A 15313-nucleotide genomic window follows, 5' to 3' on the forward strand; every position below is an offset into this window, starting at 1 on the left:
AAACTCTCTCTCTCTCTCCCTCTCTCACTCACTCACTCACTCACACACACACACACACACACACACACACACACACACACACACACACACAAAGCCCGTTAAGAATAAAATGTTAACTAGACATTACTCAGGTGCATATAGTGCAGGTAATTAGAGAATCCGTTGATGTCCCCGCAGCGGCTTCTGATTCGCTGTGGCAGCACCTGGCTTGTTTGCTGCCGCACAAATAGCCATGGCGAAGTCTCGCCTTCCAGCTCTTAACATTTCTAGGAGACACGCACAGCTAAACGATGCGTAGAGAAAAAGGGAGACGTGCCTCCGTTTGTTGTGCTGTAGCTGTTATTCTGATGTGCCATTTAGTGCAAGCAATAGACTGTTACCGACTAACGAAAACAGAGAGGCGAGGAGGGCGCAAAGAGGCCGATGCGTTAGGTGCACGAAAGGGGAAAGTCGTATTCGGAAAATCTGTCGGGAAAGGCTCAGGCCTTGAGTCAGAGGTTAAATATGGGAAAGCCTCTACAAACTCATCCGTGGAGGAATCCTATCAAGCAGATTTTATAGGTAAGCTTCAGGTCCACAGTTTATGTAAGGACACTGGCTGCAGGAAAAGCGTGCTTATTTGGAGATGTACTTGCATTTTTATTTAAAAGCTCTATGCCTCTGTGCATAATTGCAAAACTTGCTCTTCTTGATTTTTTTTTTTTTTTTCCCCCCACGTCAGGCTGGTCAAAAGGCCAAACGTATGACACCAGTTCCAGAGAAGCAGCATGGAGGCGCATGGTACCTTTGCTGCTGTGCGGTGGGGATCGGATGAAGTTCAGGGTAGCGGGAAGAGGAGTGTCAGAGCTAGCAGTGGACCAAGGTAAGCAAGCAGGGCTCTTTCTTTTTTTTGTAAAGTGTCCATTTGGTTGCATCGTCATGTAAACTTTTTTTCCCATAGCAAATGCACCGCCAGTACCTCTGAGCCAGGTCCCTCCCAACTGTGGCTACAACATGCAGAGAAACTTACGGTCACTTGTTATGCAGGTTCCCTATGATGGCTGCAGTGTGGTTCAAGAGGTAATTTTAACTGAAATTAAGTCTTATGCTATATTTGAATAATTGGCAGCCTGCTGTTAAAATTGGCTAGTTTTAGGATTATTTTTTTTAATTATCAAAAGTAAATTAAAATTATGCAAAATCTTCCTTAGATGGCCGAGGCTTTAATTTGCTAGTCATGGGTTTGGAACGGTCTCTTGGCTAAACATAAACACTTAATATTGTGATCTCTAACAATTATGGCTCTTTTAAAAGGGGGTAAATAACTTTAACTCCTTGACTGGTAACACGCAAGTCCTGATATTCCTTCTTGTTTTAAAGGGTGGCAGTTATGTGCTTCCAATGCGGTGGCAGGGTATTCCAATCTCCCTTTGGTGTTCCAAACCTGCAGCACCAGCTCTTATGACGACTGCCTCTCAAACCCCTCAGGACCCCGCATCAAACTCCCAGATGCCCTACACTAGCAAAAATCCAGACCAATTGTATGCCCATGTTCCTCAACCCTTTTTCTTTCCACAACAAATGCACTATCCATATCCTTCAGTTCCCGTATCGGATCCTGCAGAACCCATTAAGCAGTCAGAAATGCCCCCATTCCAGCAATACCCTCCACCCTTTCCCCCCCTCTATCCTTACTTTTATCCCCCACTTCCAGCCACAAGAGCAGCCCCAACCACCACTGCAAAGCCAGAATCCTTCATTCCTCCAGAGTTTCTCTTACCTGGTTACAAACCAGTTGGTCCACCTTTTCTTTTGCCCTTTCCACTACCTGTGCCAGCAGATACTGAAACCACAACTAACGCTGACGCTTATCCCCACTCACTGCAGCGTCCACCCAATGTGCATTTCCTCTCCCAGTATCCTCTCTTCCCTCAGTTTGTCCCTCTTCCACAATATCCGAACAACCCTAATGCAGATTTGGCGGCTGCTACTGGAAGCTCGGACACCGTACTCCCTCAATATGTTGTGCCTTTCCCTCAATTTGTTCCTCAATATCCAAGCAATCCTAATCCAGACTTGGAAAGCGGAAGCACAGACACTCTGCTGCCTCAAGCTCAGTCGCACAATTTTCCACACTTCCATCAACAAGTTCAGTTAATGCCCTTTCGTCATAGTTTGACGAAAATATAATAAAGGCTTTAAATAACACCAGTTCTTGGTTTGAAATTCTTTGTTCAACAGCTCAACTCAATCAGCACCACAGATTCAAACTCAAGAATCATAAATGTTATGAGCATTTAGTGCAAAGGTGATTGGAATTAATAAGCAGACTTGATGATATTTGGATGTTGGGGGCTCAAATTTAAATGATTAATGTCCCTGTTGTCTGCAACCACCCACCAAACAAAGGGGGGTCGGGTGGATATGTAATGTTGGAAAGTCACTATTTTATTGCACTATGCTGGGCTTATGTAGCCTGAACTGTTAAGCTTGCTTTTTACTAATAAAAAGCAATGTTCTGTTATGCTGTTCCAACTTAGTCAAAGCAGCAAATGGACTATCTTTACAGGACTTAATCATGTACAGTTGTACACCAGGTCCTTTACCTGGCATGCTGGGTCCTTCAAGAGATCCGTTTTACTCAAATGGCACCGGGGGAAAAAAACAAGTCAGAAAAAAACAGCTTGTTGCTTGTCTCTCTCTCGCTCTCTTAAAAAATACATGTGACATATAATGTAATTGCAAGGAGGTATTTCTGCAGTCTATTGATTACTAGATAGTGGAAAGGGGGTGGGATTAAATAAGCTTATGCTTCTTCCTGCTCCTTTTTGAACATGAAAGTTATTTGTAGTTGTGGTTGCTCGTTTTCCTTTTGTTTTGCTTTGTCTCTGTTTAATTCTATGTTGTTGTACTTTTTCAACATGTTCAAAATAAAGATTCAATTAATCAATAAAAAAATATTGACTCATTTTTGACAATTTCTATTTTGCCCCACCCTCCCAGTTTTCTCTTTACACTCTTCATTTTGTTCCTTTTAATAAAAATGAAAAAACAAACTAACACAATTTGTAAATACAGATAATCAGAAATAACCAGGGTGACTGTTGCTTAGGAGGCAAAGGTGGTCATCCGACAATTCAGAAGTTGGTAGTTCAGTCCCTGGCTGCTCCAGTCTGCATGCCAAATATTCCATTATAAGTACCTTGCATCCATTGGAGTGCAATGTTGCAAAGCTTAGAATAAAAACTGCTCGAATGGGCGGGTGTGAATGAGGCATATTGTATAAAGTGCTCAAGTAGCGTTGAAATACACTAAACCAGTCCATTTACCATAACCACCACCTTAGGCCACACATTGGATTTATTCTTTTTTTCTTGGAGTTGTTTGAGCCCATCCTTTCTTTCAGTTAGCTGTTTGTAATAGTTTGCCAAGCTCTGCAAACAAGCGTTTTAACGGCACATTAAAGAGGTTTGGGCATTCCTTGCTGCCCAGACCTCTACATTGGAGAGACCAAACAGCCACTTCACAAGCGCATGGCACAACACAGAAGAGCCACCTCCACAGGACAAGACTCAGCAGTCCATCTGCATCTTAAGGACAAAGGACACTCTTTCGAGGATGCCAATGTTCACATTGTTCACAGGACAGATGGTTTGAAAGAGGAGTGAAAGAAACCATCTATGTCCACTGTCAGCGACCATCTTTGAACAGAGGCGGTGGTTTACGACACCAACTGTCTATAATCCATAATCCAGTTTTGAGTTCCCTCCCCAGACGCCTTAACGCCCACTCACATCCTGGGCCATCTGACCTCAGGAATTCGCATGATAAGGTGGGGCCAGGTTTCACAATGAGCTCACCCGAAACTCCGGCTGATTGGGACCCACACCCAGTTTCACACCTTGGCTCAGGCGATTAGAGGATCATCAGGGGGTCCTTTTGTCCCTCTGTGGGGGGATACTCCCACTAGGTTTAAATCTGGGACTCCCCACCATTTGACCTTAGAACTGAAGAAGCTTCTCGGATGAGAGGTGAAACGTCTTCAAGTAACTTAAAGAAGTCCAGACGCTTTTCTTTGCAAGCTCCTTTGACTATGATGATCTAGATGACTGAGAACCTTCACAGACATATTTTAACGGCACACTTTGCACATACAGGTTTATTCAGATATTAATGTTAGTAATGCAAATTACAAAGTGATTTCATTTTTCTTTTAACTTGTTAACCTGCAATTGATTAAAAACAACACATATTATGAGATGTCAATTTTTGTATGAATTTTTTAAATCACATTTGTGGTTTGGTTATTTGCTACAAAGTGTTTTTTTCTGCTTTATTGCAGCATTTTATTGGGTAGGCATTTATAAAGTGGCACCATGATGAAATTACTAGTTTGTACTTCTGGTTTCATACTTCTGCATGCATTCTGACAAATGCATATATGGTGTAAAGATGTAACTAAATGGTGAAGCAAATACTACACAACTGCTGCATTTCAATTTTTTTTTCAGTTCTTTTTCTTTTACAGGATCTTATAAAACTCTTCTCTGCTCAGTCATTCAGTGTTCAAGCTACGGTTAGATGGTGTTTACTACTGTAATTCTTGAAACTGAGAACTTTTATTTGATTATTAATCGAGTCAAAGAAGAGTTTCTTAAGCTCATTGGAATAACCTACCTAGACTTATTTGAATTTTTCTTTATTCAATTCACTTATGTTCCAAAGGAGAATAATTTTACTTTAACCAAAATTAGTTTAACAAGAGACAGAGCCTACACTTGTCTACAGTATATCTAAATAGGATAATCTTGTCTGCAAACTCATGAGTTATGAAGACTATAGAATTCCACGCATTTCATGCTCCATAAAAAATGTTCTACTTATCCCAGGACAACACTAGAGTCAGCTGCCAAAGGCTCTTAATGAGGCCACAGGTGCAAACTGTAACTGTGTTGATTAGCTGGTGACAAATTGCAGACAGCATCAGAAGCTGTGATTTAGTTGTTCTGCATCGCTGTGAAGTGCTTTCCATCTGCACTGTGTCACCACTATGGGAGGTGATAGAAGTGGGAGATGTAGAGCATGTCAAACTGTGGCAGTCACATTACTCCTGTGCTCTTTAGCCCTTTGTTTAAACTTGCAAGTGCTGGGCAAAAAAGTTAAACATGAGGGATCTAGTGAGACTGCAGTGAAAGATGGAAGAAAGGGAAGCATTCTCTTTAATGGAAAAAGGCTTAAATCCCAGTCAGGACCTGCTTCTTCTGCAGCTGCCACAGGACATGCGTTGCTGCAAGTTGACTTGCATCAGTCAAGCATCACAGGTAACACTTGGCTGTTTCTGCTAATTTGATATGCTCGGTACACTTGAGGCAAAGGTTGTTGCAGTTAACTTTGTGTTGGGATATCTTTCTTCCTAAAGCAGAGAGTAGATCAAAGCTGAAGAATGACACTGCTAATGAAGCAGCATGGAGGCAATTAAACTCTTCACTACACTGTAGTGATAACAAGATGAAGCTGAAGGCCATGGGGCCTGGTGCTGCTGATCTACAACTGCACATAGGTAGAAAAAATATTATAAGTATGCAAAACGGTTTTTAAAAACTGTCATTGAATACTGGCATGTTTTCTCCTTCTCTCAGAAAATGCACAACCCTTACCACTGAAGCATGTGCCTGAAAGCTGTGGTTTCTCAATGCAGCAGAACGCACTGGGACTAGTTTTAAATGTCCCATATAATGCCTGCAGTGTGCTAACAGAGGTATGCTGCTTTTTTTTTTTTTTTTTTTTTTTTTTTTTTTTTTTTTTTCTTTTTCTTTTAAAAGGACCTGGACTTGATGGAATGTGGTTTTCATATCTGCACTAATTGATGAATTCTATATTTTCTTTTGGTAGTTTTGAAAAAGATCTCTTCAAACTTAGAGTTGGTATAACTGCTTGATGCTAAATTTGCCAAAAAAACAAACCCAGGCCAAAACATGTTTGGTTTCTTTGTTTCAGAATGGAAGATATGTGTTGCCAATGAATTGGCGGGGGATGGCAGTTGAATTCATCTGCCCAGTTCAACAGTCCAGGAAATTTCCTTTCTCTCTCAGGCCATGGCACTTCCATCGCTCAAGACGACAAGCAAAACAGCCCTATTATCCTAATCTATATAATTCCTACTGGTATAACTATTACATGCATATGATGGCACCAGGTGCTAAAACTAACCCAACTACCACTCGCCCTCACACAAAGCCACCTGGATATTCATACCCTCTGTACTACCCATATAACTTTTATTACCCCTACTACTACTCCTCCTTTCTCCCAGTGAAGACCACTGTGCCACCAGCTACAACCACTGTGGCACCACCTACGGCTGTTAGACCTAGTGGCAACAAAATTCCTTCCAAGAGCCCTGCCTATTACCCTGCACATTTTCCTAATATGCACTACCTTCCACCAGTCCAACAGTTGCAAATGATCCCTGACAAAACTCAGGTTTACTACTACAACCCGGAGACTGAATATTTCTTTGGAAAGCCTTCATACCAACAAAGACCAAATTTGCCAAAGCAACCTACTTGGTCTCAATTTACCCCAGTTGCTATGCCAAGTTACCCAGCTTCCCCTGTGAAACTGAGTTACCCAAGCCCTGTCAGCCCAGAAACCTCTGCAGCCCCTATAGCACCATATGTTCCATTTGACAAGCTCCCCTTTGAGCCATATGTTGTATACAAGGCTAAGAAACTCCCCGATGACCAGAAGTACATGGCCAAAGCAGGTTTTAAATCTAGATTCCAAACACATTCAGGCTTCCCTTTGCAAATTGCTTCCAGGTTTCCTCAGTACAGAGGTCAAGGAGGTCCCTGACTGAATTAAGCAGAGCTGTCAGTGCTAAGGGTTTCTTGTTGGTGTGAATTTGGTAATGGTTGAATTGTTCTAAGAAAATCTTGTGTTCTCGCGGAGCATGATGATGAAAATTAAAGATTTTTCTACTGTGAACTTGTTCTCATGTGTTTGGTGTGTGTTTTTTGTTTTTTTTTTTTGTTTTGTTTTTTTTATTATTTTTTTTTTTCTTCCCCCCCACTACAAAAGACTACACTCTTCATTCATGTGAAAAGGACTGGTCATTTAATGATGGTGAAATGCACAGTCCTAAGCATGTTGGTTGTCATGGTACACCCCTTTCTAAAACGCCAAACTGAATTATTGTTCAAACGTTTGACCTATTCATAGCAAGCCCCGTCAATACTTGTTAGAGCTTATACTAAGACAATGAATCAAAGTCTCTAGAGGGCTACCTTTAGTTCTTGTTTATGGAACACTTTTTTTTTTTTTTTTCTTGTCTTTGCAAAAAAAAAAAGTTGGTGCATAAATCCCATTCACCCACTGCACATACAGACCCTATTCTGTCTGCTCCTATATATTTTTACAGTGCTCTTCCCCCTTGGGCACTCCGTGACTGTGTGTACGCACTTCGCTGAAATTCAACCACACGTGACAACTGAACGACGTGTAATGCTGGACTCTGAATCCAGACATGCTCATTGTCGTTCAGCCACTTCATTTTCTAAACACTACTTGGAGGGTCCAGAGCTCCAGAACAAGAAATCAAGTAGATCATTCATGCAACACTGCGTGTGTCTTGCTGCAGCTGGTTAAATTATTCAATCATTTAAAGAAGTGGTTTCATCTCTTTAGCCAAGGTGAGCGTTTTGTGGTACACAGGATTTTGCTTTATCTTTTTACTAGTGACAAAGAATTTGGATGTTTGTATCAGGCTACAGATTTATTTTGTGGCTTTGTTTAAATGAACTTAATGAAAGGATTAAAATCAGACTGAAATTCTACATTTTTTAAATCTCATTTTGTTATATAATCTATTTTTTTCTATCCATGCTACCACAGGAAACATTAAGATACCGTGCATTAAATAGACTGGAACAGCCGTCGTTTAAACAACTAATTTTGGTCAAAGATCTGTATTCCTCTCCTGTTTATGTCTGGCTAGATTCCCGACCAGATCTCTCAGCTCCTCCTCCATCTCTAAAATTTGCTCCGCCTACTCTACTTTGTATCTTTATGGAGGACTATGATGTGGACATGGATGAGGAAGAGGAGGGAGACGTATTCACTAGAAAGGCCACAACGTGCCACTGGTGGGAAGATGCACAGCATCAGGGAGGAAGACTAGGATGCATGGTAAACAGTCACAGCTGGGCAGAGGAGCTTAAGGATATCTTTGCACCACAGGCAGATCACTGTTACAGTGTAGCAAGAACCAGGCTGTCCAGCATCTCTGTGAGTGATTCACTGTGTCTGTTGTTTGATCCACACATGGAAATAAATGAGGACACTTATTCTGATGGCTACGTCTCTTGTAGCTGTTGAAGAGACTTCTCCAAATAAAAAGGAATGTGCTATAGGGAAAAAATTAAATTTGGGTAAAAGACAAGTGCAACAACAGGCTGTGTTTATTGCCATATTTGCAATATGCAGTTCTGTAACTGTTTTTATATGCATGCAGCATTCATATATATATATATATATATATATATGCAGCATATTTTCCATAAGCAAAAATTCCTGGCATGGAGAGACTGAGAATATTTGGCTTGATGTTGATGAAAGAAGGAAGATGACTCAGTCTTTAGTCATTTAATCAGTGAACAACTGCACTGTGGGAACTAACTGCAAGCCTGTGTGTGTGTGTGTGTGCAACACTGGTTGTTTATGCACATGTGGACAAATGCGTCATGTGCTTCCTTATGCCTCTTACGGCTCATTACACTTGTACCTTTGATGTGGGATGAGGCTGTAGGAAATTCCTCCAGAAGACAAAACAAATATAATAAATCTACTACGCTGTGTAAGGCCAATAATCAGATGTTGATCTATTAGAGAACCAGCTATGGCCTCTAAGTATTTTGTTGCATTCTCATCCATTAGGCCTTCTAGCCTAGTCCACCTGCCATTTTTTTTATAGATCCAAAATGTCTGCCTCAATTTATCAGAAACACAGATTTATTATTTGTCCCTCTCCTTCCAGTAAAGGAAAGGTGAAGAGGAGAAGGCAAGAGAGAAAATAGAGGAAGATGGAGGTACAGATAACAGATCAGGAAAGCAGTGGCAGCACTGAGCAGCTTCTTCTTTCCCCTCCCTTGATTTCTCTCTCCTCCTCTGCTTCCGTCGCTGCCCACTCCTTCCTCTCTTGCTCCCACGTCTCCCCACCCTCCCCTATCTGCTGCCTCTCCCCTCCCCGCTCTGTCATCCCTTCCTCCCACCCTCGCTCTCCTGCACGGAGCTGCGGTATAAGAGAGGGTCTCCTGGGTCTAGTTTCACTGCAGTGTAGAGGAGGGCAGGACGGCTGTTTTAGTACGATGCGCTGAAGGATGGTGCACCAAGAGAAACGCATTTACCAGGTGTGTGGATTTGTATTTGCTTGCATTTAGTGTGTGATTCTGATGGGTCTGTAGCATTTAACAAGCTATTTAAAGGTATACATGATAGGTATCCATCATGGGTGTGATGCTGTAGATAAATCAGCCGTATGGGATGAGTGGAAAAGGGAGTGGGCGTGTTCGTATGTGGTTGTGCTCGAATATATCTGTGTAATATGTATGCTCCTGCATTTGTTCAGTCAGATTTGACACAATTTTCCATCTCAGATCATTGATATCTATATCATTGTATGTTATACTATCTTTTGTTTGAATAGGAACTAAAATCTTTCTACATTTGCATTCATCATACCATGTACATTCTTTATAAGGGGTACAATTTTGGGCTTGTGGGGGTGCATGTGCTCGTGTAGTCATTTTGTTAGTAAGGAGGGCATCTGTATGTCTGAAGTGGGTGAGCAGGGGCCAACGTTGGTTTGGAGAATGATGGCGATGAACTCATTTATGCTTTTACGTCACATCCTCATCTAAGGATGCGTCACAAAAAAAAGAGGGTGTAGTGGTGTGTGTATGTGTATGTATCAGTTTTGCAGCTATTTTGAGTACAAATGCTGAAACATAAGAGAAACGTGCCTAATTTTAGAAGTGTTATTCAATATATGTGTGGTTCCAAAGAGCACACACAAACTCAGGCAGCTTTAGCAGATGTTTTTGGCTCAAATCCATCATATATAAATACTTTCCCTTTGATGCCAGAATAGAAAATCATGTTGTGAGGATCCAAGGGGAAAAAATGAAATCGGTTCAAAGGGGGAGCTACAGACTGAAAGCTGAGATGAAGTGAAATAAAAGGAAACGAGATAGAAGGCTCGGGTGTGGAAGCTCAAAAGGTTAAAGGGGAAAAGAATGAGAAATACAGATGAGGGAAAAGGGGCAGAACATAAAGATCCAATGTCATTAAAGTGAAACAAAAAGTATGAAAAATGGGACGTCGGTCAAAAGAAACTAGTCACATAGGAAGAGGAAGCTGTAAAACACCAGCCCACAGTGACACGGCATTTTGAATCAGCAGCACTAAAAGAATGCAATGGAATTTTTTTAACCAGTTTAAATAGTACCTGCTGTTTTGATGATGAAATGTGATGCATAAATTAGTGAAAGAAGCCATTTATGGATGATTCACCGTCACTACAATCCTATGATTGTAATGAACAAAGATCTTTAATAAAAATGCATTCAGATGCACTGACATAACTGGATAGATACACCTATTTCTTGTTTCATTCTTCAGTCTTTTCTGGGCCTGGCCTGTGGGGGAAAAAAAATTATGTGCACTGTCTCTCAGAATTGAAACAGTACGTTTCTCTGAAGTGTTAATGAGGACTGCATCTGCCAGATTCATTCGTTTAATCATTTTCTATACATCTATTTCAATACTACTGTTTACACGCATCAGATGAGAAATCCTGGACAGGCTGTCAGCTGGTAGTAGTAGCAGATAATGAATGTTTTAATACTCATATTCATACATGGAATCAAAAGTAGACGGTAGATGTGAATTCATCACATTTTCCCTCTTAATCGGGTGTAACCGGATTTATAGTTGATTAGAAGAAATGAGAGTGTCCTCTCATTTTGGTATTACCTGAATTTATGCATTTGTTTATGAATTTCATCAGTCTTCCTTGTCAATAAGCGACCCACTTGGCAAATCAAGCAGAGAGAGACGGCAGCACAGGAGCCTCGTCTGTGTTAATATTCTTTGTGCTTCCACGTTTCTCTGTTTGTGGCAGGCCCAGAGGAATGAGAGAGAGTCCATCAGGCAGAAACTTGCCCTTGGCAGTTTCTATGACGATGAGCCAGTCATCTACACCAGCTGCAGCAAGAACGGCCCTTCGTCTCGGTGCGTTTGACTGAGTGTATGTGTGAGCAAGCAGAAGAGAATGGTTCATTTTGAATAGTAACAGTAATAATGTGATAGATTGTTGGCTTTATATGTCATTCTGACTGCATTTGAACATCTTCCGAGCGCAGTGATGTACAATAAAATAAAAATAAAAAATAAAAAAATCACTGAAATTTGGTGAACTGAATTTCATCAAACTCATTTGGTTTCCTGAAGCTCTCAGTTCTCACAAAGCCTTTTCATATTAAAGTCTAGCTCTCATGAAAATATTTTTTTTATGTATGTATTTATTTATTTTGTCTCTCTGAGATGCCAACTGTATCATGGAAGCACCTTAAGTTAACCCTTTATTTACAATAGGCCTTGTGGAGGGCCCATTTTACAAGCTCTTTCAAATGACCTTGACTCGGTTACCATTTCTGCTAGAGACAAAATTCAAATGGTTTCAGAAAGAAGAGAAGAAGAGCTTTTGGGGGGATATTTAGTGTATCATTGTAGCAAAAAGCATTCACAAAATACTGCAGTGTAAAGAAGGACATAAAATTCAGCTCCGCCTAGGTTTTATTACCTGCATTTTACATTACTGTAAGTCCTCAGCCATTTTTGGGAGAGGAAATTCAAATGATTCACAGTAATGAGAGTTATCTGGTGATTTTACAGAGAAAATGTACAAAATAACTCCACTTAACCTGTATTATACTTGGGTGCTAAAGGGTTAAGACCTTTACAGCCAGGAGAGGGGATTAATCATCAGATTACGTCATTTGTTGACTAACAACTGTTAGCTGAAAACTACAACAAACAAATTAGGGAGGTGGAATAGTTTTCCTTGGTAGAAATTTATCTAGAAGCAGTGACGTTCTGGAGTTGTGTGTACGTTTAATTATCATGGCTGGTTTCATACGGACTATGCAACAACAGAGGATGAGAGTGAGTCATTTAAGTCACAGACATGCAAAGTGAAAGTGAAAGCTTTCCCGGAGTGCCACAGTTATGTTTACAGTCAGTCTAAAGGGACTGACATTGGGCTATCTAGAGAGTATGGAAAGAATGGGAACGTAGAGCATGGCACTGTGGTTAACCTCTGTTGCATGATGAGCTGCCCACACAGAAACTAAGCGATGCCCCAGCTTCATGGTGGGACACAGTTCAGACATGATGTTCTCAAATCAGACAGCTCTCTTCGAACTCTGTGCCACCAACCTGCCCGTTAAATCATTAAATAATAAAAATAAAAGGACAGTGTAATATTTTTTTAAATATCCGAAATATCCAAATATTTTATTTTTTAAACATTAGTATTCAATGTTTTTTTTAAATTTGTCAGACTTGTTGTTTATTTTTGCAATGCAAATAAAATAAGTTGATCAGTAATTTTTTTACTTACTTAGAGAATATTTTATATCTTCTTATAAAATATCATTGTAAATAGTACTATATTTGATAGAAATCAAATAACATACTAGTTTCCATGGAAATGACATTTCACGTCTGCAGTTTTGGATAGAAAAACATGTAATGCAACTGGAACGACTTGCATTATGACAGACTCCCCGTGGTTAACCAAAGCCGCAGCACTTACATCAGTACTCTTTCTCTCCGTGACACCAGTTGACCTCCAGTAGCTTTTTGGCTCCCAACTTTTTTTTTTTTCCTTTTTCCCACAATACCCTTTAGTTTATGTCACACAGTGGGGCTGTCCTTCGTTACTGTAGATGTTTGAGAAAGTAGTTTCGTCAGCTTGCGAAAGAAGAAGTAATGCCTGACACAGTTATCCACAGCTACAATTGGTGGAATTGAGCATGTGACCCCCTCCCCCGTTGGAGGTAAAGGTGTAACGGGGTGTAGTTTAGGGTGGAAATTCCAAAAAGAGTTAGTGAGGTGTTGTTTAAGTAATTGTTTTTGTCTTAGTGTAGGGGAAGGTTACTTTGGGTTGTTAGGTTCTTTCAGTATCATGATCTGGAATTGAATAAATGGTGTTTTGAACCCTTGGAAAGGCTGAGGTTAAGGTTTTTTTTCCTTCACTTCTGTATAAGAGATGTTACCGACCATTTTTAAAGACCTTGTTTATGAAATGGGAAAAAGAGTCTTTGCTCACATTGTTGTAAAGTCGGATGAATTGTTTCATAATGAATACTATCCTAACCTGCTGTGTGACCTAAAGTAACAAATCTGAATAAATAAAAGGCTTTATGCTTTACTATGCTGTTTCCATATCTGTGATTAAATCTTTGGATCTAGCTAAACAATTTTTGGGATGTGCCAAAAATTCCAATATGGAGGAACCACTGGAAATATGAATATATGCAGAAATTCAAAGTCAATGGGCAAACATTTTACCTTGATTGCGATTAATTAATTAGGTTTTTTATTGTAAATATGCCGCTAAACTAAATGTTTAATATTAATTAAAGCTTGAGCAGTTAGCTAATGTAATATTGTTGTGCTCCAAGTGTTGAAATATACTGGCGGTATTTCTGTTGGTCGCTTCAACCATTTTTCTCTCAGTTTTCTTCTTTTTGTTTGAGGTTGACTCTCCTGTAGCCAAAAATGTCTCCAAATAAGGGACACATTAATTTTATTTGGCCCTATGTTTAACTTTTCCTACATGATGCTTCCATGTGGCAGACTGGACAGGGCAGAGTGTGCTTTAAACGAATTCTGTATTGACAGAAAAATAAAAATAATTTTTAAAAATAACCGACATTCGTAAGATTAAATCAGTTAGAGGTTCTAAATGTTGGTTTTGGTTCATTTTAGGTGAACTGACCAGCCCTAACCAATGTGTACCCAGACTGCATCACTGACATGTGAATCCAACAAATGTCAACAAAAATGAATTAATATCATGTGAATTATTGTTAGCCAATTTCGCATTCAGGTGTTAGCCAGCAAAAACAGTTGATTAGATTAATTATAAGTTAATATGAGAATGAATGTGTGGACCACGCCATTGTAATGAAGCAACATCTTGGGAAGCTTTAACAGCTGGAAAAATCAGGAAATTTTTGTTTTGCTACACTGAGTTACAGACTTCAAAATTCAGATACATTGACAGGCAGGACATCAAAGCGTAACACACAGCAAGATTAAATAGGCCTGTAGACTTAGCTAAGCATCAAATGAAATAACTCAAACATAACCTTTATTGTCTGATTTTCACTTTTTCAAATGCATTTATAAGTTTTGCCCTAAACAAATGAAAACAAAGAAAATAGACAAGAAACTAAACAAATGCAAATTACTTTTTGTGTTGTGGTGTAAAAATCCAGTTGGTCTTCCTCAGAATCACAACTCATAAGCAAACTGTGAAACTTTCTTCTGACGCTGTCTTTTTTTTTTTTTTTAAGTGACTGTTTTCACTAAGCGGAAGAGAATGGATGAACTGTTTTCACTCTTTGCCTTACCACTTTTCATGCTTATATGCATTTTAAATGGTGTTTGCTTCTTGTGTGCAAACAGCATTGGCCTGTGCTCTCTAATGTGTGATTCTGACTAAAACGGGTGCGATCTGAGCGCCTCTGAATATTGCATTTGTGTTCTCAGGCTGCAGAGTGGGGTGAACCTGCAGGTGTGTTTTGTTAATGACAGCAGCAGCGACAAGGACAGCGATGCTGAAGACAGCAGGACAGAGACCAGCCTAGACACACCGCTGTCACCTGTGGTATGTGTCCGAGTCTCTCTGTGTCACCATATGTGGGTTTTATGTGTGTTTCTGTTCCACTACACTCGTGAGGTGACCGCAGTTGTTGTTGCATCACAGTATCGCTCACTTCCTATACAGAGTAAGCAGAGCTCATCTCTGTCGGACCGGGATACTGGAGAGGAGGATTCAGATCCTTTAGATGACTGCGGTGGGTTTTGGCGAGTGCAGCGAAGGCTGCAAGAGGAGGCCCGGGTGGCGTTGGCTCTGGCTCGACCCATGGCCCGCATGCAGGTGGAGGTAGAGAGGCAAATTCAGCTTCACAGACGTTCACCTGTGGCTGACTTGGTGAGTCAGAGGGGTTTTATGCACAGAGGTCTTAATTCCCTCTTCCATGGA

The 15313-nt window shown here is 40.4% G+C and overlaps 3 protein-coding genes across 7 annotated transcripts in view; all 3 read left to right on the forward strand.

Moving 5' to 3' along the window:
• The first annotated feature begins 175 nt into the window (after positions 1–175).
• Positions 176–2187, forward strand: LOC101473652 (uncharacterized). The gene is made up of 4 exons (XM_004542643.4): positions 176–561; positions 722–862; positions 941–1059; positions 1360–2187. The coding sequence occupies exons 1-4, from the start codon at positions 291–293 to the stop codon at positions 2167–2169; spliced, it is 1341 nt and encodes a 446-aa protein (XP_004542700.1). The 5' UTR covers positions 176–290; the 3' UTR covers positions 2170–2187.
• Positions 2188–4953: 2766 nt separating this feature from the next.
• On the forward strand, positions 4954–6966 carry LOC101473179 (uncharacterized). 2 transcript variants are annotated; one of them, XM_004542641.6, is made up of 4 exons: positions 4954–5300; positions 5399–5539; positions 5619–5737; positions 5977–6966. In XM_004542641.6, exons 1-4 carry the CDS (start codon positions 5030–5032, stop codon positions 6832–6834), a joined length of 1389 nt encoding a protein of 462 aa, XP_004542698.2. In that variant the 5' UTR covers positions 4954–5029; the 3' UTR covers positions 6835–6966. The 2 variants fall into 2 exon arrangements, with proteins under 2 accessions (XP_004542698.2, XP_004542699.2); XM_004542642.6 differs by having other exon boundaries at positions 4955–5300; positions 5402–5539.
• A 573-nt stretch (positions 6967–7539) lies between these two features.
• zgc:153615 (schwannomin-interacting protein 1) overlaps positions 7540–15313 on the forward strand; it is a 10041-nt gene continuing 2267 nt past the window's right edge. Inside the window, exons 1-5 of one of the 4 annotated variants that reach the window (XM_076876830.1) lie at positions 7540–7670; positions 7976–8166; positions 11159–11268; positions 14818–14935; positions 15056–15262. In XM_076876830.1, coding sequence (XP_076732945.1) covers positions 8047–8166; positions 11159–11268; positions 14818–14935; positions 15056–15262 — 555 coding nt within the window. In that variant the 5' untranslated portion in view covers positions 7540–7670; positions 7976–8046. Of the gene's footprint in view, positions 7671–7975; positions 8167–9168; positions 9387–11158; positions 11269–14817; positions 14936–15055; positions 15263–15313 lie in introns of those variants that run through there. The other 3 variants (XM_076876829.1, XM_012916695.5, XM_004542640.6) reach the window with 3 other exon arrangements.

The sequence above is a fragment of the Maylandia zebra genome, linkage group LG18 (genome assembly GCF_041146795.1).
Source record: "Maylandia zebra isolate NMK-2024a linkage group LG18, Mzebra_GT3a, whole genome shotgun sequence".
Taxonomy (NCBI): domain Eukaryota; kingdom Metazoa; phylum Chordata; class Actinopteri; order Cichliformes; family Cichlidae; genus Maylandia; species Maylandia zebra.